The sequence below is a fragment of the Fukomys damarensis genome, unplaced genomic scaffold (genome assembly GCF_012274545.1).
Source record: "Fukomys damarensis isolate Sample0158 unplaced genomic scaffold, DMR_v1.0_HiC HiC_scaffold_18, whole genome shotgun sequence".
Classification (NCBI taxonomy): Eukaryota; Metazoa; Chordata; class Mammalia; order Rodentia; family Bathyergidae; genus Fukomys; species Fukomys damarensis.
The window spans coordinates 4,282,364-4,310,046 of NW_022900930.1; the positions used below are offsets into that span (position 1 = coordinate 4,282,364).

Consider the following 27,683-nt stretch of genomic DNA (forward strand, 5'->3'; position numbering starts at 1 on the left):
CAACTCACCGTGCTGCACCGCGCGCTGCTCGGCCTCGACAAGTTCCTGGGCCGCGCCGAGGTGGACCTGCGGGAGCTGCACCGGGACCAGGGCCGCAAAAAGACTCAGTGAGTACGGGCGGGCCGGGGAGGGCACCCAGCTCCAACCTCGCGCCCGGCTCTCCCACTGCCGGGGCTTTTGGGAAATCGGAGGCGGTTTTGAATCTGCAGGACCCTTCTCAGCGCTCAGCACTCACTCAACACTGAATGAATTTTTAATGAATTGAAACTATATGTGGGCAGGCACTGTATCTGCTACACGCATGAATTCAGTGGAAAGCTCTTGGGTGTTTCACCGAACGGGACACTGAGCTGAGAACCACTGGGCCAGGGCATAGGGAAGATTAGCTGGATAAGTAAAACCCCCTCGATACCCCCAGGACCTAGCAGCTAACCCCAGGACAGCCACGCATGGGGAATGCCCACTGCCACCCCACCCCCGCCTCCTTAGAGCTTGGTGACAAGAATTTGCTCCTCCAAAAAGAATGTTAGAAAGTTTGGTGTTTGCCCTGGGTCCCAAATTAGGAATCCCAGTGATGGATGGCTCCAGGGACTGCCCTTGGCTGATCAGAGCTTGCTTCTCTTTGGAGTTTGTTAGCTGCTGTGCTGGTCCTATTCCTGGTGGATGGTGGCTCACCTGTTGCTTCCCAGAGGAGGAATGTCTGTGTGGGTAGCTTCCAGTGGGAGAGCTGGGCAAAGCTCAGTGCACCCCAGTGTTACTGATTTATTGGTTCTCTTTCACAGGTGTTTGTAAAGGGCAGGGCTTAGCCCCATGAAACATTTCAGTGTGTTTATCTTATAGGAAAGGTAGCCTTGGTTAGCCTAATTGGTTCTTTTGCTTGACCTTCAGTATGCCAGCAGTTGTGGTAGCACCTAGTCCTTGAAGTTCATGAAGCACACTCATTTCTTTGTGTATTTTACATATACAGACTATTTGAATTTTTACTTGTGAGGAAGACAGGAAAAGCCAGAGGGGTTGTAGTTACCAGGCTCTTTACTTTAGGGTGGGTTCAGTTTCAGCATGCATGCTTGCAAGTGTAATATCTGATTCACTTATCTGGCTGAAGATGCATAGGCATTTCTGAATTCAAATCAGATTAAAAAAAAAAAAGAATAGAGAGCCTTGATGTGAAGATGATGGGGTGTCTGATAGCATCAACTTAGGAGCCAGAAGGTGAGCAGTGTCTTTGCTGTGGGGGTCTGAAGCAATGCTAATTTGCCATCTGATTAAATGACGTTTGAGGCCTGGGGTCGTTGGCTGATGGCTGTTCTTCCTCTTGCCCCATCCCAAGGTGTGTGGATATTCACTCCCATCTCTGTCATCTGCTGTGCGTGTAGACATTTCATCCCTTTGAAAAATGGGTCGCATCTTCCTGTCAGAGATGGGCGTTCCAGAGCGCTGGGTCCAGTGCCCACTGTGGTCCTGATTCACTGTTGTGTTACTCTTTCTCTAAACACCTCAGTTGACCCATTTATAGACGGAGCATATTGCCGACTTAATTAATATGTTCGAGGTATTTCTGGGTTCTGAATGTAAAGATTCCGAAGATTTTTTACTGCTGTGTGAGAGGTGAAAACCTCCTGAGCTTCTTTCAGGTGGGACTCAGTCTCTGCATCTGCATTTTTCTCATCTTCTCCAAGGTAATTCTAAATGTACGTGACTGCTCCTATTCGTATTACATGAGCTGATTACCACTTAGTCACAGGATTGACTTGCAGGAAAATGATGCTTAGTTAATAGATTTTTATAAGTGCAGCAGAAGGCTTCTTTGCTTCTGTACCAGTGGGTGAAATTGCAAGCTTTCCATCTACCACTTGCTGGGACTTTCCAAGGTGCTGGGGGAACCCATTCAAACTAAGCCTGTCTAGGGCCGGTGATTTAGCTCAGTGGCACCCTGCCTGCCTGGCAAGCACAGGCCCTGAGTTTGATTCCCATTACAGAAAATAAGTAAATAACTAAACAAACAAAGTAAGCCTGTCTGATGTTACGGTGTATTACCAGTGTGCCCAAGATAGCTGAGATTTGGAGAACAAGATATACACTGAGAGGTGGAAAGTTAACAAAGAAACTGGTTGGGCTAGGAAAGTCATTTGAACTAGTTATTAATAGTTGACTCCACCTTAAACATTAAAAACCAGAAAGAAAACAAAAGCTAAAATCTTGTTCTATCGATTGTGAGCATGCAGGCACATATGTGTGGGTGGGTATGTTTGTCTGTGTTTTAATCTCTAGCAAAGGAGTTGCTTCAGTAGAGCATGACTTTAGTCGTAGGTTCAGATGCAGAAACACAAGAGACATTAGTGCATTAAGAGCCAACTGTGTGCCAGGTGGGGCTCATGCCTGGGGGTCTGAAGCAAGAGGATCGAGAGTTTGAGCCCAGGCTGGGCAGCTCAGTGACTTAACAAGAACTTGTCTCAAGATGAAAAGGTTAGCTTGGTGTAAAGGTTCGGGTTTAATTCCCTAATATCCCCTCCACACATCAATTGTATTTCTATTTATTTTCTTGATAAGCCCCCATCGGATTCATTTGGAGTCAAGTGAATGTGCTTTTTATCATGACTCCAGATTTGCTGAACTCAATTTTGGTGTGATGACACATACCTTTAAAACACCAAATGGGCTGATGGTGTACATTTACTAGGGAAGGGTTTGTGGCCTTTGGCTTAATAAAAATTTTTTTGAAATAAATTGCTCTTGCTCTTGTACATCTGTTAAAGCCCTGGGGTCTCAGTGGATCTTGGCTAAGTGGGAATCAATTAAGTACCATGACCACTGTACAAACAGGACTGTATGATATTCAGTCAGGTGACCGAAATGCAGGATCCTTTGCCCAGCTGCCTCTTTAGTCTTGTGTAGTTTGGGATCCTAGATGGATTTAAATTTTTTTTTTTTCTGAAGATACTAAGAGCAGCAGAATTTTGGGAAATAATCTCTTAAAGACAGCTTTGATCTGGTGACCTTAAGGTAATTAAGTATCATGAAACTTAATATTGTAGAAGTCCTCCAGGTATAGAGAGGGTGTGAGTGACTGATGGTCATTTTCTTAATCTCTTGAAGACTCAAGAGGGAATTTGGTTGCATGTGAAAGGGTTTGGACATTCTAAAGGATTTTAAGTATAGTAAAGTGCTAAAATAAGTTATCAGTGGAAATTTTTGATTTAGTAAAAAGAAATAAATCTTTTTAATGAACGTTTTCTAGGGTCAGGGATGTAGCTCAGTGGCACAGCACCTGCCTCGCAAATGTGAGCCCCTAAATACCTGGTACTGAAGAGAGAAAAAAAAAAGTTTCTAGGAGAGTTACATGTGGGGATGCTGCAAGTTCAAGGCCAGACTGGGCTACACAGTGAGTTCAAGGGCAGCCTGAGCTACATAGTGAGACCCTGTCTAAAAAACAAAAACAAAACAAAACAGCCAGGGATTTAGCTCAGTGGATTTAGCTCAGTGGTCCTGCTGCTCATTGGCCCCTTGCAAGCAAAAGGTCCTAAGTTGGAACCCCAGTATCTCCCTCCAAAAATCCCTAAAATTTAGAAATGAGAAACAATCAGAGTTTGTGTTTATACCTTTAGACTTGTTGTACACTTTTAGGCTTTTTGTAACAGGTTGGAAATTTAAGCAAAGTTGTGACCAGTGAAGTTTTTTCTTTCTTGGAATTTCCTGTAAAGATAATACTGGTAACCCTCCCACTCTTAGGTAGCCGCAGCCCCTCCCACACTTGTGTAGAGAACAGCTCAGGGCTCAGGACCAAATCAGGTCTGGAATAAACAACCTGCTACCTCGAGCTGGCAGTGGAACAGAATGACCAAGAGGAGAGAGCACATCACAGGCGTCATCCAGTGATGTGGAAGATGTTCTCTTGTGCCTTGCTTTGCAGGTGATCCTGCTTATGATTCCACTGTGAGGCATTCAGTTATCAGGGAGGAAATTCCAACTGTTCCCCTCCACCTTTTTGTCTCTAAAGTTCCTCTGTTCTTTTAATAATTATTTCTTTTTTTTTTTTCGTTTTTGGTTTTTTGAGATAGGGTCTCACTATGTAGTTGAGCCTGACCTGGAACTTATTATGTAGCTCAGGCTGGTCTCAACTCACAGCGATCCTCCTGCCTCAGCCTCCCAGGTGCTGGGATTACAGGCATGCACCACTACACCCAGCTCTTCTCATAACTATTTCTTAACACCTACCGGTGCTGGGTATATGCGTTGTAAGTAGTGGTGGAAAAGATGGGCATGATCTGGCTTTTGGGCAGCTTGGCCTGGTAGGGAGTAGACATAAACAAGTGAACACATGTAAATAATTGTGTGTTTGTAATAAGTACTGTGGAGGAAGAGAACAGGGTGTCATAAAACAAAGGAAGATGAAGGGCTTGATTTAAAGGAGAGTTAAAAAGAGGCCGGGGATTTAGCTCAGTGGCACTGCATCTGCCTCAAAAGTGCAAGGTCCTGAGTTCGAGCCCCAGTACCAAATAAATATAGATAAATAAGTGAGATTTAAAAGCCTGGTGTGATGGCACATGCCTATAGTTCCAGCTGATTGGAAGGCTGAGGCAGGAGGATCATTTGAGCGCAGGAGTTTGAGGCCAGCCTGCACAACATAATGAGACCTCATGTCCAAAAAAAATGAGAAAGAAGTCAGATTGGAGCAGATGCATGAAAAATAAATTCCAGTGAAGAGTGAAGGAAAGGAGCTTGGTGGAAGGAAGAGCACCAACCTGTGCTCCAAAGCCCTGGGCCTGGAGTGCCTGGGAAGCCAGGGGTTCCTGTAGATGAGACTGAAGAGGAAGGCATGGCTCTATTTAACAAGAATAGGCCAGAAGAAGTAGCACAAGCTGTAATCTGGCTACTCAGGAGGCTGAGGCAGGAGGATCACAAGTTTAAGGTCTGCCTGGGCCACTTTGTGAGACCCTGTCTCAAAAAGTAAAAAGGGCTGAGGCTGTAGCTCAGTGGTAGCAGTCATTTTAAGGCAAGGAAAATCTAACAAGTGGTATATGCTTGCCTAGCATGAGTAAGGCCTTGGGTTCAGTACCCATTACTGAAAGAAAAAAAAGAATTCAGAAACCACTGAGTATTAAAAGCAAGCGGCGGTGTGACCTAATTTGGCAGAGACTGCTGTGGCTATTGAGTAGACAGTGGATTTGAACCTGGCCTGGCCTGGCCTGGCCTGGGGTGGGGCTGGGGCTGGGGCATTGTAAGAATCTAAGTTGTAGATGGTGGTGGCATGGAGTAGTGTGAGGAGGCCACAGTGGGGGACAGAGGTAGGCAGAGTTCAGAAATATTTTGTGGGTTTAAATCTGACCTGAGATGTGAAGGGCTGGATATAGTAGGGGTGAAAGAAAGGATGTAATAAGAAGGCACAAAACCAGGGCGAACCAGGAAGTGGCAGCTGCTTTCCTCCCCAGCAGTCACTCTGATACAGGGTGAGGTCACCGCTGCGAAGACGGCGCTGGGCAGTGCCACCCATGAGTTGAGTCTTCTGTTGGAGCGAAAGACGAGGAAATGCCATGGCAACCAGGGTGTGCCCGCCATGTCTTCAGGTGGTTCCCTCTGCAGTGCACACCAGGGCTTTGTTTTCCAGCGTGGAGCTGGCGGAGAGTCACTGGTTTGCTCTGATGCATCTGGTGCACCAGCCTGCAGAACACAGGACTGGGAAGAGAAAAAAAATCACGCAACAGTAGGAAAGACAAACCTATAAGTATAAACTAAAACTCCCCAATAAGTGAACCATTTAAGTCTCACATTAAGGAAGGTAAGAGAAGAAAAGAATTGTGTGTCTTTTTTATTTTACTAACTTTCCTTTTGGTTACAAAGAACTCCATTGTATTTCTAGAATTATTCATCAGGGAAGAGTTTTACACATGGTATCTGACATGTCATTGTGATTGTGGTTATTAACTTAAAATGTTATAATTATACTACCAGTGAATATATGTGCTTGTTAAAATGCCATGGACTCTACCTGACACCAGCCCTTACCCCGTCAATGGCCATCTTAGATGTCCATGAGAATACTGTTCTCATTGCCTATGTCCTGAAAAATCAAGCTCCTCCCTCTAGATTTTGAAGGGACAGCTAGCTGTGGCTTAGCTCCAGGAGCAGTAGCAGCCTGGCCCTAGATGGAGAGAGTGATAGGAAGTTATCTGAGGTCTTATCTTCATTTTAGAGCAATTCCCAGGATGACCTTTGGTTCCGGGTCTGGTGTAGGTCAGTGAAGCTTGAGTTCTTTGAATTCCAACAGAATGAACACCAGACCCTCATACTGAGGGAGTCCGCCCTGCTCTGTAGAGGGAGTCCTGGGTCTGATGGATTGCGTGCCCCAGCTATCCCAGGAGGAGACCAAGGCTGCTTCTCCTGGGTGCAGGGACCACTCTTGCCTTGTTCTTTGTTGAGTGACTCAACACAGGGACTCCATCAATGTCTTTTTTTTGGTATCAGGGATTGAACTCAGGCAGCGGAACCACTGAGCCAAATCCCCGGCCCCAATGTCTCTTTGAATGTTGGAGCCACTGAGGCTTCCACAGGGCAGGCGGTAGTTAACCGGCATGACCCCGGAGACCCACGTGCTGTTCCATTCAGTGCAGTGGAGTAGAGGCCAGGGATGTCCCAAGATAGGGCATCAAAACTCTGCAGCTTTCAGTTTCCCACTTGGGGATTTGGCTTTGTGGTCTGTGCCCTTTCTCGACATTGAAGGGTAGGTTTACCTTCCGATGTCTGCCCACTAATGAGAGGAGAAATTCTTCTCCCGAGGGGAGAAGTCTGTTGATAATCTGGGGGTGGAATCAAGGGCTTTAGTCCCCAGGGTGTCCTTGGGGTACACATTTAGGAATGTGGCTGTGGAGAGGAAAAACGCAGTGGTAATTAAGGGTGTTTTCCTGAATGCAGGCCTTTGAATGGTGCAGAAGGAAGGCATTTTATAAGAAACCCCAGCGGAGTCTACTAGAGGTGTAGCTGCCACCTTCTCCACTCCAAATACTCTCTAGGAGCAAGACGCAGTCTACCTCTCGGTAGAATAATGAGGGGTCCAGAAAGCCTCGTCTCAGAAGGCCTCTTTCATCGTAAAGAACAGGCATCCTCTCCGCAGGGCCCAGCGGTGTCGCCTCCTGCAGCACTGTCCTGTGGAGCTTTCCTCTCACAGTCAGTGAACGTGACAGGCATTCGTCGTGAGAGAACTTCTAGCTCTTACCAATCGTGTGTTGTTAAAACAATATTCTATAAAATGCTTTTGGTGTGGCAGTTTCCCCCCTGCTTTGGAGATACCTTGATTACAAGATAAATCAGTTTCTCTGCTCCCTTGCCAGGAACTCACAAAAGGGGGTCTGTGAGTCTGTTTATGGGGTGAGCAGTGGACTGAGTGTTCTTTGATGTCAGTCACGCAGAAGTTTGTTTGCTTTTGTCCTAGCCTAGGGATGGGGAACTGCACTGCCCAGTTTCTTCTCCATCCTTAGAAGCCCTCTCGTGTGAGCCTCAGTTGCCGTAAGAGACTGATCTTTGCAGACCAAATATAATGCATCTGAGACGTTTACTTCAGGGCAGAAGGTGAAGTGCTAGATCAGATTGTAGAATATTAACAGTTGTGGCCTTTTGAAAATATGATCAGGCTTTGTAAAGAATCTGTAATCAGGTGATTGTAGGAGTGGTAGGCTTCTGTGTTTGTTTCTAATTCTTAGAGAATTTCAAATGTGGGTGCTAGGAGTTTCCTCTAGTCTTCACCTAAAGGGATCCTGCTGCACAGTCGTGTGCTGATTATACTTCGGCAAAGGGCGCCATCTTAGCATGTCTCTGACTGTAGGATTGAGGGCCCTCCATTTCTTGCCTCTCCTACTTTTGTAGAACTCCACAGAGAGTTCTGTGAGAATCATTCTGTCTCTCAGTAAATTACAGAAACTGCACGTGGATCCTGGTGTTTCTTATGTTAATTTTGGAAATTAATATAAGCCAATTTTGTATTTTGAGTCTTTTTCCTACTCCCTTCAAAAAGAAATCATTGTTATTTATATTTGATGGCTTAATTTGGGTACTTAGTGATAGTCAGAACTGTTGATAGCTTAAATTCTCTTTTGAAGACCTTCTGGACAGGTAAGTGAATTATGCCATAGATGCACTTCAAACAATATCATATAGTTACTAGAATTGATGGATATGGAGAGTACTAACTGATAATCTATCATGTTCTACAAATAAAATTGCATGTGCACTCCTGCTTCCAACTAAGTGTTAATTACGACTATGACTATAGCCAAGCATGTTCCAAGCACTTTACCTGCATTAAGCCACTTAGTGATCATAACATCTTCCTGGGATAGGGATTCTTAACCCTGTTCCCGAGGGCGGGCCTAAGCCACAGGTGAGATTACTTGTCCAAGGTCTCTTCGCTTCTAAAATATATTGGGAAAAGACTTGAATAAAATGTCTGAAATAGTAATATTCTGACTAGCACAAGATTTTGTGTTTGTTGTTGTGATGCTGGGCATTAAACCCAGAACCTTGCATGTGCTGGTCAGGTACTCTACACTGAGCTACACCCCCAGCCAGTTAAGTCACTTTAAAAAAAGTTAAGATTTCTTTTCTCTGACACGTTTTGATCACTCTCTAAGAGTACTTCTTTAGTCCAAATAATGTAAGAAAGGACCTAAAGCATTTTTAACTTGCTTTTTTTGTACTCTGTTCTCTACCATATAATTTACCAGTTCCTTGTGTTGTGTTTGGTGGCTATGAATAGCCTTTCAGTGGTACTAAAGTGGCTGTTTTAGAGGTGAAGGTAAAAAGGTGAGCCGGAGGCCATTTGCGACTCTCAGGGTTGGCTGGGAGTTGGCAGTGGGCAGAGGGAAGGTCTAGGGAGGAGAGGTCGGTGCATGGCTATTTCTGCATTCAGAGTTGGGTGCTAATGTCAGCTACCTCTGTCCGTAATAGAACTTGTTAAGCGGCATTGCAGTCTTCGAGGGCAACCACCAGCCTGTACGGGTTGTAAACCTTTCTGTCCATGTTTATTTCTTACTGCTTTTTGGATACTAGGGAAAGAGATCGGACATTTTTACCCAGTGGAATCATTCCTTTTCAGAACTGTTTTAGATGCCTCAGTAGTTTATCCTGGGCCATCCAGCCTTGTTTTTATTGCCTGGGGACAGTACTGCATGAACTGCTTTATAAAATGTCTCCAGCTAAGAAAACTGAGTTATCCTTCTTCTAAACACTCAGTCAGGTGCTGTTTTGTTCTTCCTGCTTCTCTTCTCTCCTGAGGCCATAATCCCCCAGGTCGCGATGCTTGGTTACTAGGGGGGTGACTAACACTGGAGGCTGTAGTTGAGATCTGGCCTGAGACAGGAAGTAGGCAGTCCAAACAGGACCCAGAGGTGGAGGTTCCCTGAGGACCCCTGACATGTCTAAAGTGTGGCAGCCACATGAAGATCATCCGGTGGCCTTCCTCGGCCTGCCTGCTCTTCCTGGACTCTCCTGGGTTTTCTCCAGAGATCTGTGCTTATTCGTTTTGGCACATAATCCTTATGTAGGTGGCTCTGACGGCCCTGTGGGGCTTAAATTAGCTGAGACCCTTCCTTGAACTGATACGCTTCAGCAGGTCTGTCTTTTCATGTGGAATTATTTTTACATGCTTCAGAGTGAGAAGTTACTCAGCAGTTTCCTGATGTTCACAGTTCGAAAACTGAAGGCAGGTGTCCCACTACATCTAGACCAAAGTCTGTCAAACTCCTGTCTCCCTTGGAGGGAGGGTCAGGTTTTTTTTGTTTTGTTATTTCTGGTACTGAGGATCGAACTCAGGACCTCATGCTTCCCAGGCAGGCGCTGTGTCACTGAGCTACATCGCCGGTCTGGGAAGGTCAGTTTTTAAGGCCTCTTCATCTCTGTCTGCAGGGCCTGGCATGTACACGTCTGCACTGACTCTCAAGGCAGTCACTTTTCTGTACCCGTCTGCTCCCTGGGATGTTTTAGAGAAAAAAACATGTTTGTGTCAGCTGCAGAAAGGTTGTTTCTGAGGCTTACCAGACAGTCCCTTAGCAGCCAGTGTAATCCAGTATCTCCTGGGATGCCCGGGAGCCCCGGCTTCTCCACTGTGCCTGGCCTCAGCCCCTGGGATCTGCATTCCTGGGCTGGATGGAGATCCTGCCTGTACACACCGCCTGTGTGCCAGGCAGGATTGGGGGCCTTGCGCTACTCCCAGAGTGACTGGAGGAGCCCGGGACACCTCAGTGTGGTCCTGTGTCTCACGTGCTGTCCCTCACATTGATGCAGACACAAGTGTCGTCCTTACCTCTCCTTAGTTCATTTTATTTCCCTTCCTAAGACTTCTTTCTATACAACTTTTTTTTTTTTTTGTACTGGGGATTGAACTTGGGACTTTGTGCTTGAGAGGCAGGTGGCGGAACTACGGAGCTAAATCATCTTTCTGAAAGAGTAGGAAGCACAAATGACTTCTTATACATTTTCAGCTGTTATCTTACTATGTTAGACAAAATCCCAACAATAACAACAAAAAACATGAGAACAATAGGGAGTGTGCATCTGAATAATACATGTTTTTGCTCATATTTGCAGGGCGTATAAAACTGCTGGCATGAGTTATCTCTAGGACGACTGAGGGCCTCAGGGCAGGAGGCAGAGGAGGAACAGTTCAGAGGCAGGGGTGGGTGCAGTGTGGGTGTAAGGTACTTCTAGTTTAGTACTTTTTCCCCAGCACGCAGGTGTGTGCGCGTGCATGCACGCAAACACACACACACACACACACACACACACACACACGTTTATGTAACTTTTTCATTTTTTAAAATTGAGTTTATTAATACTTGTTATATGTACAGTACAGTTCCATTCATCATTGGGATCTTGTACCTTTACAAGACAAATCTTCGTTCTCATTTTTTCCCCTGCCCGCCCTTCATCCCCTTTACCCTCCCCTATTTGCCAAGACTTTGTTTCCAGTTTTTCCTTTTCTCATTTTTTTCTTTTCCCTTACTTCCTTTTCCCCCTTCCCACTTCCTCTACACCTTTAGCCCTTTTCTTCCTATTTCACATTATCAGTTATACAATGTTGATCTTATTTACACTTTTAGTTTTTCACACCAGAGAAACTATTCAGCATTTACACTTGTGTGTCCTATTTATTTCACTTAAGAGTATGATCTCAATATGCATCCATTTTCCTGTAAATGACTTTGATTTCTCCTTTTTTTTTTTTTTTTTTGGGTACTGGGGATTGAACTTGGGTCCTTGCGCTTGCAAGGCAGGCCTCCAAACCGCTGAGCTAAATCCCCGGCCCCTGGTTTCTTGTTCTTTATGGTTGAGTAGTACTCCATTTTATAGAAAAATCACATTTCTTTATCCAGTCTCCAACTGATGGGCAATTGGGCTATTTCCAAGTTTTAGCTATTACAAACTGTGCCGATATAAACATGGGTACACATATATCACTGTGATATGATTTTTTAAATTCTTTTGGAAAGATACCCAGCAGAGGGGTAGCTGGATCAAATGGAACCTCTAGTCCTAGTTCTTTGAGGTATCTCCACATTGATTTCCACAGTGGTTGCACCAGTCTGCACTCCCACCAACAATGGAGAAGGGTCCCTTTCTCCCCACAACCCCACCAACATTTGTTATTGGTTGATTCCTTGATAGCAGCCATTCTTTGTGGGGTGAGGTGGAATCTCAGTGTTGTTTTCATCTGCATCTCTCCAATGACCAGTGATGTTGAACATTTTTTCATATATTTATTTGCTGCTTTTACTTCTTTGTCTGAGAAATGTCTGTTCATTTCAGATGCCCATTTTTCGGGTCTTTGTATTTGGGGGGGGGTCTGATTTTTTTCTTAGTTTTTTTATATATTCTAGATAATAGTCCTTTGAGGAGCAGCTAGTAAAAATTTTTTTCACACACTGTAGGTTGTCTCTTAGCTCTGTTGGTGGTTTCTTTTTCAGTGCAGAAGCTTTTCAATAAGATGAGATCCCAATTGTTGATTCTTTGTGCTAGTTCCTGTGCTACTGAGGATTTGTTCTTAAAGTCTTTTCCTATGCCAATGTCTTTGAGAGTTCTGCCTAGTTTATATAACTTTAATGTTGTTTCCTATACTTTTAGAGATCCTTTTAATTTTCAAAGGACTGAGTTTTAATTACAAGTAAAAATAGTTATTTGCTTTTGGAAGGGAACATTTGATTTTTGTTGTTGTTGTTAACTTTTTCAGATTATGGGTTTAAAGATAAACTCACTGCCTTGGGTTATAGCTTTCTTTCTGCACTCTGCCCTTTGAACTAGAAAAGTGAACCCAACCCTGATTTCTGAGATAATTGGAGTTTTCTGGGCTGTGTGAAAGGTAATGGTGGGACACACCCACCGTGTCACAGCTGTGACCCAACGATGTGGTCCACAAACTATTTCAGTGAGGGGTAGAAATTACGTGAACCCAAACCCAGGGAAGAAGCACAGAAAAATGGAATAGTACTTAAATGTTGGAACCTACCCCATGTTTCACTTTGTGATTTCATAGGATACGACATTCATGGACTCTTTCTCTTGTCTCTTCCAATGATGCCTGTGTGAATATGCTTTGCTTACCCTGTTTTTTAATTTAAGGATAATGTTGATGGAGAAATAATTTCTGTGTCTTTTTCCCCACTGTTATAATTTGGGTCTTAAGACAGTGTCTCACTATTCCGTTCAGGATGGCCTTGAACTCATTATGCCCAGGCTGACCATGAACTTGCAGCAGTCCTGCCTCAGCCACCAAGTGCTGATTACTGGTGTGGGCCACTATGTCTGGCTCTTTCCAGTTTTAATAAATCCAAACAGGCTTTTTTTTTGAAACTCTGAAAATTGGCTGGGATACTTACCTGTGATTCCCAATTCATTTTTAACATCCTTAAAGTAGTCCCTTGGCTGTTCTTGGCTACCTGGTGTTTAGTTTTAGGTTTGCTTGTGAAAATAAACAGTAAGAACTGCTGGTAATGTTTCTGTTCACATTTCATAGTGGTATTTAGTGCCTGCCCTGCCATCAGGTAATAATCAGCCTCAGGGAGGATTCTGGGGTTGGCTGTAGGTTTGCTGAAGATAAACATTTGGGCTGATGACTTTTGGAAAGACAGGGCTGGTTCCAGGAATGATCAAGTGGCATTCTTTGAAGGTCTGTAGGAGGTTCTGTGGCTCCAGAGAAGGCTAATAAAAGAGGCTGTGTGCAAGGGCTGGTGGAGAAAGCCCAACCACTGCTCTTCCCCTGGGCGGGGTGGCGAAGTGGCTGCTCCCTTACTGTGGTTGGCCACTGTGGTCAGAACCCTCTGGTCGCATACACTCCCAGGCGACTTCTCCTTTTCAGGTGCCTATGGTAGGTATTGACAGAAGCCAAATAGCCTTCATCACCAAGGTTACCCTTACCACATGACCATCAGGAGACAAAACTACAAATAATCCTCTCAACATCTAAAGGACAAATATGCAAAGTATTCCAGGCCAGGTCCTGGAAAATGTACTGGACAGAAGACAAGCCAGCTCATACCTGGTATCCCAGCTACTCCACAGGCTGAGTGAGGCAAGCCTGGGCCACTTAGCAAGACCTCACCTCAAAAAAAAAGAAAGAGAGAGTGCCAATATATGATGCCCACCTGTAATCCCAGCACTCTGGGAGGCTGAGGCAGAAGGCTCACAAGTGGGAACCCAGCCTGGGCAATTTAGCAACTTAGACTCTAGACTTAGACTTAATAAAAAATTTAAAATGTGCGTAGGCCCTGGGCGCAATCACCAATACTAAAAGGTGAAGGGGGAAAAAAAGATACTAGGCTGTGATAGGGATAAAATTGTTTGCTGAGACCTTTCGCCTTTCAACAACCCCCCTATCTGTGGGTGGTGGTTTTAAAAATTGTAAGAGGCAAGCGCAAGTTCCCGAGTTCGATCCCCAGTACAAGTAAAAATAAATAAATAAGCGTTCTAAAGGTATCATGGGAGCTTACATCTTTTTATCAGATTTTGGCTGCATTTTGTTAATCCAGTGAAGCTCTTGATGATTTTCATGCTGAGCTTTTTGTAATCTTACAATCTATGCTTGATAGCAGACTATGCTGGTTTGTCTCCCTTTTCCTCTTATTTGGGGACATTTAAATTAGAGCTTTATGGACTGGGGTGTGGCTCAGTGGCCGGCACAAGACCCTGGGTTCCATCTGCAGCACTGAAATGAAGAAGAGAAGGAGGCTGTTGTTATTTAAGTTGGAGGCCGGCTCTCTTTTTGTGTTACTGCAAAAAGATGGTCCACTGAAAATAAGTTAGGAAAGAGAGTTCAAAGCAGGAATCTTGGTAGAGAGGAAAGACTAAGAGGTTTGGGAAAATTCAGAGTTAAGATAGAATCCTAGCTGTGCATGGTAAGAACTGCAGGACCTTGTACCAGTTACCAATTTCTGTGCTTAACTTGTCCATTTGTAAGGTGGATATAAAGTCCACTTTGTGTCATTCTTGTGAGGGCCACACAGTGGAGCTTCCAGGTGCATACAATGCCAGGTACACCACAGGTGCTATTTAGGGTTAGGTTTCTGCCCCTTTCTTTTCCGTGTAGGAGCCAGATGGAGGCGGGGATGACCATCAGCCCCGAGAAGAGGCTGTTGCTGAGGGGAAAGAGGAGGTTGTACTCATCCCACGAGTTTTTAACTAGGTCACTGAAAAGAGCCTCCACACGTGGGTTCTGCGTGTGAGGGCGACCCACGGAGGGTGGACAGCAGGCCAAGTGTTTAGGGTTGTTTGTGCCCTGTGGTCACTCAGCTCGAGTTCAGCAGAGGGAGAGGGAGCCCAAATGAACGGTGCATGCCGAGCAGATTTCCTTTTGCCGAAGTTTGTCTGTGGAGTAGGACCAGTGCCGTGTCATCTGACACGTCTTGACGTCGTTTACAGATGGCCATGAGAAGCACTTGAATGATGTTCCTGTTTTTAATGAAGTTGGAGAATACCTTCTTTTCAATTTCTCATTTTCCAAAGTTGTGGTAAAATATATGTCATATGAATTTCACCTTTTCGGTGAGTGTGGCCCTTTGCCCCCTGCGGTGCCGGGGATCAAACCCAGGGCCTTGCACATGCTAGGCAGCTGCTTTACCTCAGAGCCTCCATTTACCATCTGAGCTGTGTGAGCATATAGTTCTGCGGCGTTACCTACATTCGTTCCCTTTGCTGTCCGCCGTTACTGCTGTCCGTCTCCAGAAGGTTTTCATTTTCCAACTTGAATTAGAGTCCAATACCTTCCAGCATTAGCTCCGCACTTCCCTCTTCCCAGCCCCTGGTTCACCCTCCTTTCTGTCTTGCTGAGTTTGACCGCCCTGGGCACCTCATTTAAGTGAAGTCACATAGCATTTTCATTTTATGATTCTTGTTCCATTCTTTTATTTTTGAATTCTGTTTTGTATATTTTGGTACTCCCTGGCAGGCATTATTCCTTTCTCTAAACTCATAATTTTCTTTGAAATTTATGTATAAATTTGCACATTACCTATTTATTTATTTATGCTTTTTGAGATAGGGTCAGGCTATGCAGTTCATGCTGGCCTTCAATTCACTATGTGGCCCAGGCTGGCCTGGAACTCAAGGCGATCCTCTTCCAGCTTCATCCCCGTGTGGTGTGATCACAGGCACACACCATCACACCCAGCTGCGCACAGCCTTTCTAGTTTTTGTTGACGATCTTTGCCACCTTATTGAGGGAAACTATGTCTCTGGAAGTGATTTAAATGCTTATTTACTTCTTTACAGACAAGGCTCGTTATGTTGCCAGAGCTTGTCTCAAACTCCTGGGTGCAAATTCTGAAGTAGGTGGGACTACAGGCGTGTACCACCACACCTAGCTCCCAGGTATTTTAAAAATAGCTCTTTACAGGATCAAGATTTTAAAAAATTTATTACTGGGGATTGAACCTAGGATCTTTGCACTGATTGGCCTACATCCCCAGTGGTTTAAAAAATTTTTTGAGACAGAGTCTCAGTAAGGCACTAATTGCTCAGACTTGCAATCTCCTGCCTCGGTGTCCCAAAGTGCTGGGATTATAGGTGTGCAACACTATGTCCATCTTGGATCAGGATTTTGGATGGTTATAAGGGTTGGAGGTATAGCTCAGTAGTAGTGCACTTTGCATGGCATGATTGAAGCCCTGGGTTTAACCTTCAACACTGCAAACAAACAAAAAAGATTATGCACTAAGTACACCAGACTCTATCTTTATCTTGTGCATGGGCAAAAAACATCTCATAAATAAAAGTACATTCAGTTCCCCATACCACTATTTCAGTGGACGGATGGACGGACAAGTTCTGCCCTCATCTCCAGCCCCAGCCTCTTCTACTCCCCAAGGAGAAAGCAGGGTTGCATTTGTCTGAGCAGCAGGGAGGGCAGCCAGTCAACGGGGCTTGTGAACACGGGTGCAGGTGCTTTACCTGAGGTAACAGCTGGCCTTTCTCCTTTCAGGTGGTATGCCTTGAAATCCAAGCCAGGAAAGAAAGAAAAAGAGCGAGGAGAAATTGAGGTCGACATCCAGTTTATGAGGAACAACATGACGGCCAGCATGTTCGACCTGTCCATGAAGGACAAGTCCCGCAATCCATTTGGAAAACTGAAGGACAAGATCAAGGGGAAGCACAAGGACAGCGCATCAGACACGGCCTCTGCCATCGTCCCCAGCTCAACTCCCTCCGTTGACAGTGATGATGAGTCTTTCTCTAAAGACAAGAAAAAGAAATCAAAGGTCAAGACCTTGTTTTCCAAGTCAAATTTGAAGAAGACGCCACTTTCCCAGTCCATGTCTGTCCTGCCCATTTCAAAGCCAGACAAAGTACTACTCCGACCTGGAGACTTCCGGTCCCAGTGGGAGGACGATGACCAGGAGGACGAGTCCTCCTCCTCTGCCTCAGACAGTGAGTGTCTGCCGCCTCCTCACTTGGCTCCTCTTCCTCTGCTTACCCTCACCTTGCTTTGAGCGAGAGGGGACAGGCAGGTTTTTAGAGAAAGACTAACTCAGCGCAGTGTTAGTGCTGGTGCTGGTAGGGCTAGGCGATTTTGGCTCAGGTGCCTGTTCTGTCTCCAATCCCTTGGGTTCCTGAGAAGGTAGAGATGCCTTTTCTGAGATGTCTGGCTGTGGGACTGGTATGCATTAGTACAAGGATTGGAGCTAAAAGAATGGGTTCATCCCAGTCTGTCTGTCTCTCTCTCTGTCTCTCTCTCTCATAAAACCATGGAGGCTTGTTATAATTCTGATATTACATTAGTAATAAATTGGAATAGTTTATTGATCTTCAAGGGTATGCCTAACCCCCATGGGATATGTCCCTAATGGAGGCTAGGGAACTCAGTTCCCTTAACTCTGAGTTAATTGTGTATTGTTTTGTTTGTTTTGCTTTGTTGAGACAGAGTCTTGCTATGTAGCTCAGTGTGGCCTTGAACTCACTGTGATCCTCCTGCCTCTGCCTCCCAAGTGATGGGATTACAGGTGTGCACCACGACACCCAGCTTGTTAATTTGCATTCTGAAATTGTTTTTCTTTTCTCTTTGTGGGGAGGGGGATACTGAGGCCTGAACCCAGAGCCTTCACACTGAATTACATTCCCAGGTTTTAATTTAATTTTTCGTAGAGTCTCACTAAGCTGCTCAGGTGGGACTCGAATGCGTGATCCTCCTGCTTTAGCCTCCCAGGTGCTGGGATAACAGGCGCGCTCCACCCCAGTTTGAACATCGTTTCAGTGATCAGATCTGGATCTCTTAGGGCCACATTTCTGATACCATCTCAAGAGTGCTGCCTTTTCCATGGGTTTAACATAGGATTTTTCACCCTTGGCCCTGTTGACGGTTGGGCCAGACACTTCCTTGCTGTGGGGGGCTGTCCTGTGCATTGTGGGATGTTTAGCGGCACCCCTGGGTTCTAGCTGATGGATGCCAGTAGCGGCTTGCCCCTCAGTGGAGACAAACAGGAACGAGTACAGGTGTTTACAGATGACCTTCCCCACACTGAGAACCATTTGTTCTCTCTCCCTTCTCTTTCCGTTTTTTCCCTTGCTCCCTTCCTTTCTGGTACTTGGGATGGAGCCCAGGGTTTCGTGTATGCTAGGCAGTTGCTCTCCCGTGGAACACCTCCACCACCTGCTAGTTTAACTCTCTCCCTTTCTGTTCCCCACTTTTTCTTCCTAGTCATGTCCCACAAGAGAACAGCGAGTGCGGACCCTAAGCAGCTGAACCAGATCAACTTCAGCCTACCGAGGAAGGAAGGACTCTCCTTTCTTGGGGGCCTGCGGTCTAAGAATGACACCCTTTCCCGCTCTAATGTCTGCATCAATGGGAGCCACGTTTACGTGGAGCAGCCGGAGGCCAGAAGCGAGACCAAGGACAGCAGCCCGGCCTCTTCCCCGTCTCCCCAGGGCTTCAGGAAGAAGCATTTGTTCTCCTCCTCCGAAAACCTGGCCGCCCGGCCTTGGAAGGAGCCTGGGGAGGAAGGTGGCCTGTCTTCCGATATCCCCACCAAGGACTCTGTGAAGTCTATGTCCCTGCTGTCTTACCGACCACTAGCCAGCGGGGACACTAGGGAAGGTACATCTCCAGCGAACTCGGAGGCTGCGAAAGAAACCAAGGACAGCAAGAAACAGGAGGGAAAGAGATCCTCTTTGCTTTCTCTGGTGACGGGAAAGAAAGATGCGGCTAAGGGCAGCGAAGGCGAGTGCACCGCTGCCATCTCAGGGAAGGAGAAGGAAGGGGTGCTTTCAGAAGCTCGGCCGCCGGACGGAGTCCTCGTGACAGGCTCTGAGAAAGATGCTATGGCCGACACCTCCGGACGGGGTCATTCTTTGAACCCCTTCGAAGACGTGCAGATCTCCGAACCAGAAGCTGGACCTGAGTCCAAGTCCGACCCAAAGCCACCTGCTCCCTCTGTGAGGGCTCCCCAGACCAAAGCTGTCAAGCCTAGGTGAGTCCTGCCCCTTGTCACACAAGCCCTTCCTCCTCTCTCTATGGCACGTCCCGTGATGGTGCCAGGAGTGCCAAAGGTGTGCTGGGCTAAGTCACCTGTTGTAGCCTTATCCCTGTCACCTGTTGGCCTGCCCTACAGAAAGGGGAGTGGTGTCCCAGCCCCGAGCCTCTGCCCAGCAGGTGTGCTTTTCCTTCTCAGCCAGCCAGTCGGGCCCCAGTGAAATGTGCTGGTTTGTTGCAGAGGCCGAGCCTTGAGTTGGGAGTAAGACTGGGGTTGTGGCGCATGCAGGACTGTGATTACTCAGTTCTCAGTGCTCATCTCCCTGTAAGGAAGGTGCTATTCCCTTCCTCTCACTTTGGCATCTGCCGGCACAGGAGACTCAGGCCTGCACCCGATGTGCCTGTGGCAGTTGTCTGTGTGTTTCCTCTGTCTGCTTGGAAGAGTCTGCCTGAGCCTGGAGCGCTTGTGCTTTTCTGCATGGCTCACTTTCATACTAACAATATTCCTGTGACCTGGGGGCGAGAGATTTCTTTCTTTTTTTTTTCTTTTTGGAGATTCTGCTTACTTTGATCACACATACTCACTCCCCCCCACCCGATTCTTAAAAATCTGTGCCTGTTTCCTTGGGTTACATCCTGCACTACTTTTAGATGCTTTGTGCTCTGAAAATCAAGTGTGAGGGCTTCGTGTCAGTCACCAAAACGACTGTAAGCTGTTGTTTTCCTTGGACCTCCCAGTCGCTATGCAGCAGGCCATTGATAGGTGTGCTTGGTGATACAAGTGTCCCTGTTAGGGACTGGAGGTGTGGCTCAGTGGTAGAGTATGTGCTTCACATGTGCAAGGTCCTGGATTCAACCCCCAGCACCCCCACCCAAAGTGTCCCCTGTATTTAAGGACTGGTGTTCCTTTAGCTTTTTAAGATACTGTTCCAAGTTTTAAAACATCCTCCCCCTTTGAACAACTTTATTTTTACATGTTTGTCTCTCGTGATGCATCTGCAACTGACCTGCAGATTTTATTTTGTCCTTTTTGCAGACTGGAAGTGTCTTCAGAGGCTCGACCCAAAGCCAGGCTCCTTTCCTCCCCTGACTCTTCTCTCTTTCTTTCTGCTCTTCCTTCCAGTTCTGGTCAGGCACCTGCCCCTTCTGAACTGGGGCATGGTTCAGAGTCCCAGTCCTCTGAAAGCCCTTCTGTCTTCTCCTCTTTCTCCGCTCCCCTAGCAGCTCCCATTTCCACATCCACCCTGATTGGACACTGGCCCCCCTCAGGCCAGGGCCAGGCCAGTTCTGAAGATTCGGCTTTGCTCCTTCAAGCAAACTTGCAAGAGGAGAGTTTGACACAAGTCCCAAACACTGGTTCTTCTGGCCCAAGACCACTTTCCAAACAGCCCCCCACCCCAGAATGGAAAGGGACAGGGAGTCCTCCGAGCGAGGATGCTGACCAGACGGAGCCAGGAAGCTCTCTCCTGGAGCAGCCTGAGGTGGGGCAGCGGGTGGAAGTACTTCTGGATGCTCCCTCCCCCGGACAAGGCTGCACCCCCTCAGCTGAAGAGACCCCTGCGGTACCATCTGCAGTCTCCCTGGGTGGTGGCAGAATTGCAGGCCCCCCTGGGAAGCTGCCCATGGGGGGACAGGCAGACCTGGAGAGTCAGCCTAGGCCCCCTGTGCAGTGCAGAGTTCAGGGGGGCAGAATGCCTTCCACAGCCAAAGAGGCAGCAGCTCCTCTTCCAGTAGACGAATCTGCACCCCAGCCCAATGCCTCCATGCAGAAAGAGGAAGAGATGAGCCTCAGTAGTGCGCAGGGCCAAAAGAAAGGCAAGAAGCGTGTGTCATTTTCTGAGCAGCTCTTTACGGAAGAGGTGGAGAATCCCACCGGGCTGGGGGAAGAGGACGAAAATCGCCCCCAGGAGCTGACTCTTGAAGGAGCCCCTGTGGGCACAGCTGATGTAGAGCCTGCTGGCTGTCCCTACACAGAAGAGGCAGAGAGGGAGTGTATTACTGTGCCGGCTCCCACAGAAAGCAGCTCTGCGGTCCTCTCTCTCGCCGAGAGCTCCTCCGAAGGCCTCATGAGTAAACCGAGCTCGGCCAAGCGCACCCCACTCTTCAGGATCGAGGGCAGTGATGCATTCACGGCTCAGTGCCGGAGCAAGGCCAGCGATCATGAAGGCTTGTGGTCTGACCCCCTGAGCGGCTTTCCCTCCGCCTCAGAGGTGACACCTTCCATCGTGGCAGATCTGAACCTGACCCTTCCCTCCATCCCTGAGGTGGCATCCGACGATGAAAGAATAGATCAAGCGGAGGAGGGGGGGAAGACGGCAGTCGCTGCATCCCAGGATGCGTGGCCTCCCTGTACTGAGCAGGCAGAGGTGCCGAGTGCAGGGACAGATGGGGCGGTGCCTGCAGAGAGTCTGTGTGACTTCCGCTCTCCAGCCCCTGAGCAGAAAGCAGCTTTAGGAATTGATAAACCACATCTTGGCAAGGGCACAAACGAGGATGAACAGCTTCCAGGCCCTGGCAGTGACGAGGAAGAGAAAGCAGAGGCCGGCAGGAGGCCAGGTCGCCCCCCCGGCCTGTCCGCTCACTCTCCTGTGCCCAGCCCCTCCCTTTCTGAGGCCTTTCCTGCCACACACTCTTTCCCTAGCTCTCCACACGCTGATGCTCACCACACCAGTACAGCAGCATCTTCCCAAAAAGCAACAGCAGAGGGCTCTACTGGTAAAGTTGAAAATTTTGGCAAGAGGAAGCCGCTTCTTCAGGCCTGGGTCTCACCCTCAGAGACACACCCAGCCTCGGCTCAGCCAGGCGCTGGAACTGGGGCGGCCAAGCACAGGTGAGAGATGGGGTGCGTGTCCTTGTGAATGGGAGCGATGTCCTCTCTTTGCTTTTACTCCAGAGGTTTTGGCTTTGAACCCCACCAAGGTCCTGAGGTTAGAACCTGCTGTTGTGCCGCAGGACCCATTGGAAAGGGCTGTCCCTCTCGGGGCGAGCACCTCAGGACCCCATTGTGTATGTAGCAGGAACACAGTCTAGTCTTCGGGACAGCAGCTTTGGAATTGGGCTGCCGTCAGATTTGGATTTCTCAGGTTGTAGAAATGTAATGTGACCAGTGTCTTAAAGTCTCAGAAACCAGCTGAGACCACCGGCAGGACCAAGGGTGCTGGAACTCCTTTACATACTGCTAGATATGCATCTTTCTTTCCTGTGGAGGCACAGACCCAGAGCCGTTCGTCAGTGGAGTCCTAGGCTGTACTTACTCCAAGAATATATTTTGTTCTTATTCTTTTTTTTTTTTTCTTAACAGTATGGGGGATTGAACCCAGGAACTTGCACTTGCGAGGCAGAAGCAGGGTGTGGTGCCACTGAGCTAAATCCTGGGCCCTTTTGTTCTTATTGTTGTAGTGCTGAGGATCCAACCCAGGGCCTCACATTTATAGGCAGGTGCTCTACCATTGAGCTCCACGGCAGCCCTCAGGGACTGACTTTCGTGTTCCGCTGATATTCATGACGAGTCTGAGGGTCTCATAGGAACTTCAGGAAAACTGGCCAAGGATGCGCTTTGCTGCTTGCAGACAGATGCTGCCTGGTTCTGTCTCCTTTCAGTCACTGGACACGAGTTGGGCCGGAGATGTGAACAAAGCACACCACCTCTCCCCTCCCTTGCCTCTGTTGCAGGCTGCCTCAGTTGCGAAGGGATGTTCTGAGTTTTGTGGTTACAGGACGGTTCAAAGATCCCTCTTTCCCTTTCTTTTAGGCTTCAGCCTGTGAAACCAATGAACACAACAGCCACCAAGATTTCTAACTGCAGCTTAGGAACAGCCACAATCCTCAGTGAGAACGTGACCATCGACACCACGATGAAGGTTTGTGTCCTAAGAAGCTGGCGCGTCCAACCCGGACCTACAAAGTGCTCGGGTCTAGGATCCTCATGTGTACCTGTGGCCCCAGCCGCTTGGGGGGTGTGCAGCGGAAGAATCACTTGTGCTCATGAGTGTGAGACCAGTCTGGGCAACTCAGCCAGATCCCATCTTAAAAAAAAACAAAAAAGGTTAAGGGCCGGGGATTTAGCTCAGTGGTGCTGCCGCCTGCCTCACAAGTGCAAGGCCCCGAGTTTGATCCCTGATACCAAAAAAAAAAGTTAAAAGCACTTGCCTAGCAGGCCACCAGGCTTTCGTTCTAACTCTGGCACAGAAGTCACCTTTGTATGCATCGCCCTGGGCAACAGGCAAAGCCTACTTTTACTTAATCCTATACTTGCTGTCTCTGGAGTCTTCCCCTTGGATGGGAAATTCCTTTGTTCCTTGTAGTTATTTATTTAGCCATTGTTGAAAGTTTTTTTGTCTCCAGCAACAAGATTAACAATGTTATTATTATTTTTTTTTTTGGTAGCGGGGATCAAACTCTGGTCCTTGTGCTTGCAAAGCAGGCGATGGAACCACTGAGCTAAATCTCCAGCCCCAACACTGGTACTTTTTATGTTACGTTCAGTTTTTTGTTTTTGTGGGCCTGAGGGTTGAACTCAGAACTCTGCACATGCTAGGCAAGAGCTGCGCCCCTGAGCAGCATCCCAAGCCCACTGCATGCTGTGCAGGAGAAACAAAAGTCACCCACAGTGTGGCCTCATCAAGTCAGGCTGTGTTCTTTTTCCCATGCTTGTTTTTTATCTTTAGGCAAGAATGTAAAATTCTCGAATTTTAATTATCACAGAAATGTATCGTTTTCTTTTGTGACTTTATTTTAAATAACGTCAAAGTTTTAACAAATGTTGCAGTAATGATACAAAGGGCTGCTGTGAACCCTCCATCCGGATTCACCAGGTGGTACCTTTGGACGATTCGCGCTGTCACCCCAGTGCCTCCCTCCTCTTCTCCCTCCAGCCTCCATGTGCCGCGGGTACAGGTGTGATATTTTGTTTGTTTGTTCTGGAAATATCTGAAAGTAAAGTGTATACCTTTTGTTGTCCCTCCCCCAATACTTAAGTTCTTAATTCCTAAGAACGGGAAAAAAATGTTCATCAAGATCTGGAAATGTAAGTCTGGGGACATAGCTCAGTGGTAGAGTGCTTGCCTTGTGAAAGTGAAGCTCTAGTTCAACCCCAGCACCACAAAAAACAAAAAGCAGAGCCACTCAAAAAGGATTCAACTTGTACATGCTGGGCATGATGATAAACACCCAGGAAGCTGAGGCAGGAGGCCTGGAGTGAATTCAAGGCTAGTAGGCTGCATAATGAATTCAGGGCAAGCCTCAACTACACCTGTCTCCAAAAAATAACAAAATCTGGAAATTTATCTTTGAAAAAAATTAGTTTATCCCATTCCTCCCACAAGTCCCCCTCCCTCCCTATGTACAAAAGCTTTGTTTCCGTCTTTTCCTTCTACTTTTACTTTTTTCTTGTCCCCCTTCCCATTTGAACACTTTCTTCCAATTTCCCAACATCCATTATAGATTTCAGTCCTTATAGAAATGTATCATTTTTATAAAACTTTTTTTTTCTTTGAGACAGGGTCTCGCTGTGTAGCTCAGACTGGCCTTGAACTCACCATGTAGCCCAGGCTGGTCTCCTGCCCCCGCCTCCTGAGTGCTGGGATCACAGGCGTGCGCCCCTCGCCCGGCTTTGTTTTTGTAGTAGTGTCTTCTCATCGGCAGCGCCTCTGTCAGTGTCGCCGGCTGCCCTACTAGTGTCCTGGGTTAGTGGCTGCTGTTTTTCTAGTCTAGGAGCCAGGTAGGTATCACTCCTTGCATGTGGTTGTCTTGTCTCATTCATTCATCTGTATCTGGAATTGTTCCCAGACCTTTTTTTGTCTCTTCATACGCTGACTTTTTTTTTTTGTACCGGGAGGCGCTACCACTGAGCTGCATCCCCCACCTTTTTTCTTTCCCTAAGACGAGGTCTCACTGAATCTCTACGATGCCCGGGCTAGGCTGGAACTTGCAGTCGTCCTGTTTCGGCCTCCTGAGTAGCTGGGATCACAGTCACGCACAGCCGTGCCCATCTAGTTTTCACTTCTTGAAAATTTGTGCTTGTGCCTCTGTCACTTGAAACTGCTCTTTTTCCTCCAGTGCTGCAGATTGAGCCTAGGGCCTGCTGTGCACAACAGGCAAGGGCTCTGCATTGTGCCACATCCTGCAAGTGTTTGGAAAGGGCTGGGCACCCTGCTCTTACTCCCTCCCCTTCGTTGTACTGGTGGGAGCTGGGGTGAAGATTCCCTGGGGCAGGAGAAGCGGCTGAGGAATAAACAAGTCGTCATCATCTACTGCTCCGGCCTCTGTTCCCCTTTAGAACTGCTAACCGGGTAGGTGAGACCCTTAGTTTCAAAATTATCAGCCATTGTGGTAACTGTGGACCTACTGTGTTTCAGCCAGAGCCTGCGCATTTGCACTTCCTGTTAACCCAAGGGTGTGGCTTGCTGGCTTCTATGTAATTTGTTACAAGGAGAAGCCTCCGGGTTGTCTTCCTGGAGTTAAAATTTACCAGAAAACTGGGCAGAAGAACAAGCTAAAGGTGACAGTAATGAAAACCAGTCGTTCAGCAGCCTCCTGTCCCCTCTGCCTTTTCCTGTGAAATGCACTGTGGCTCTTTCTTGTTTTCTTCTTTATTTCTTTGGTGCTGGGGATTGAACCAAAACAACAAACAAACCCCCTCATCTTGGGGAAGTTACCGGAGACCTTTGGTTCCCGTTTTATTTACTCCTTGAGGTTCATTTATCAGGGGCTTATCTCCTAGGACTGATTAGGAGAACAACTTGCCTCAGACAGAGGTGCCCTGCTTGTTCTGTGTGATTGCTACACGGCTGCTGCCCCTCTGGGGCTACCGCGCAGCTCTGGGTCCTGGGTCTTCCCCAGTAAACATTACAAACAGATGTGGAACGTTCCCAGAGACTCTGCTTTGGACCTGCTGTATAATAAATGCTTTGTGCTCTGCGCAAAACAATATTTATAAAAGTAAGCACTCTGGAATGCTGTAAAGTAAGAGGTTAGGGAAAGAGACTGCATGGCTAAATTTATGACAAGTTAGCCTGATTGTCCTACAGTGAATTTTTCTTCCTTGGCTATTGTTTTAGGACTTTGGTTCTTTATAGAGGATTTATAAGTAGGAATGCATTATTTACTCAGGTGGCTTTAACACTTCCATTTTATTTATTTATTTTCCAGTACCGGGAATTGAACTCAGGACTTTGCACTCGGCAGGGAGGAACAATGCCACTGAGCTACATCCTCGACCCATGACACTTCCATTTTAAAATAGGCCAACTAGATGCAAAAGTCTTCTGTTATATTATATGGAAAAATTGGACCCACATTTTAAATGTGCATTATTATTGCAATTACGTAAAAAGAAAAACTCAGTGTAAACATCCTGGTAAATCGGCCATGGTGGCGCACGCCTATAATCCCAGCACTTGCAGGGCTGATCTAGAAGAATTGCTGTAAGTTCAAGGCCAGTCCAGGCTACATAGTGAGACCTTGTCTCAAAACAAACAGACAAACAATCAATGAAAGAACCTTGGTAGGAAATCTGTGCCAGTGGACTCTGTGCTTTCTTGCATTTGTCAGTATTTTATCTGTGCCTCTTCCACTCTGTGGCCTTTGATTACTTTTTGTAAGGCTGAATTATTATTGCTGTTATTATTTTTTGGTACCAGGGATCGAACTTGGGTCCTTGCCCTTGCAAGGTGGACGGCAGAACTGAATTATCATTTTTAATCGTACCGCTAAGGTCGGATGATTTCAAAGTCCCATATATATTCTTTCCCCTTTAATTACAGAATGCAAGTTGAATGTCTGCTTGGCAGTTTGAAGTACCTTAAGAATGAATAACTCTTCAATTCTAGGTGTTTATCTTAAGAAAATCTGTAGGGATACAGCCAAATACTTAGGCTCATGCATTTTTGTTTTGTTTTGGTTTGGTGTGGTTTTTTGGTGGTACTGGGGATTGAACCCAGGGTCTTAGCAATGAACTGCAGTCCCAGCTGTTTTATTTATTCATTTGTTTGTTTAAATTTTGAGGCAGGGTCATCCTAGGGGGCTGAGTGGCCCACGTTGGGCTTTAATTTGCAATCCTCGTGCTCAACCTTCCGGAGTGCTGGGATTGCACACATGTGCTACTATGCCCGACTATTTTACAAAAATGTTATACATAATTGAAAGTTTTTAAAAACTTTTAAATATCAACAGATGGTTAAAATATAATGAAATTTAAAATATTTGAGTAAATTTTAACTAAAACTAATGATGGGGAAATGCTCACAGAATAGTAAAATTGATAAAAGTTTATTCTGTATGACTCTTAACATTGTAAAACATGCAGTAAAGAAACTGGATGTAGCTCATTGGTTGAGTGCTTTCCTGGTATGCACAAGGCCCTGGTGGGCTCCATCTCCCAGTACTAAAGGAAACACACACACACACACACACACACACACACACACACACACACAGGAAAAGTAAGAAAGAGACCCAAATGTTATGTATTGGAATTATGGGTAGTGATTTTTCCACCTTCTGTCTTTGAGATATTTCCATAACGAGAAGATATTTCTTTTACAGTTACTTGTTGTGGCACTGGGGATGAACCTAGAGCCCTGCGTATACTCGGCCAGTGCTTTCCCATGGAGCCACATCCCCAGCCTTGGGAAAATAAACTTTTAATTCATTGTCAGGGTCTGGTTCAGGCCCTCCTTCATCCTCTAGGCTTCCCCTGATACCTGAGTCACTGTCCCAGCTCCAGAGCACTGAGCCTGTC

At 46.7% G+C, this 27,683-nt stretch overlaps 1 protein-coding gene across 2 annotated transcripts in view; it reads left to right on the forward strand.

Moving 5' to 3' along the window:
- Rab11fip1 (RAB11 family interacting protein 1) overlaps nucleotides 1–27,683 on the forward strand; it is a 31,365-nt gene that overhangs the window by 416 nt on the left and 3,266 nt on the right. The window contains exons 2-6 of one of the 2 annotated variants that reach the window (XM_033765363.1): nucleotides 1–107; nucleotides 16,460–16,905; nucleotides 18,173–18,941; nucleotides 19,980–21,773; nucleotides 22,695–22,803. The exon at nucleotides 1–107 is cut by the window's left edge and continues 25 nt beyond it. In XM_033765363.1, coding sequence (XP_033621254.1) covers nucleotides 1–107; nucleotides 16,460–16,905; nucleotides 18,173–18,941; nucleotides 19,980–21,773; nucleotides 22,695–22,803 — 3,225 coding nt within the window. The remainder of the gene's footprint in view (nucleotides 108–16,459; nucleotides 16,906–18,172; nucleotides 18,942–19,979; nucleotides 21,774–22,694; nucleotides 22,804–27,683) is intronic. The other variant, XM_033765364.1, reaches the window with a different exon arrangement.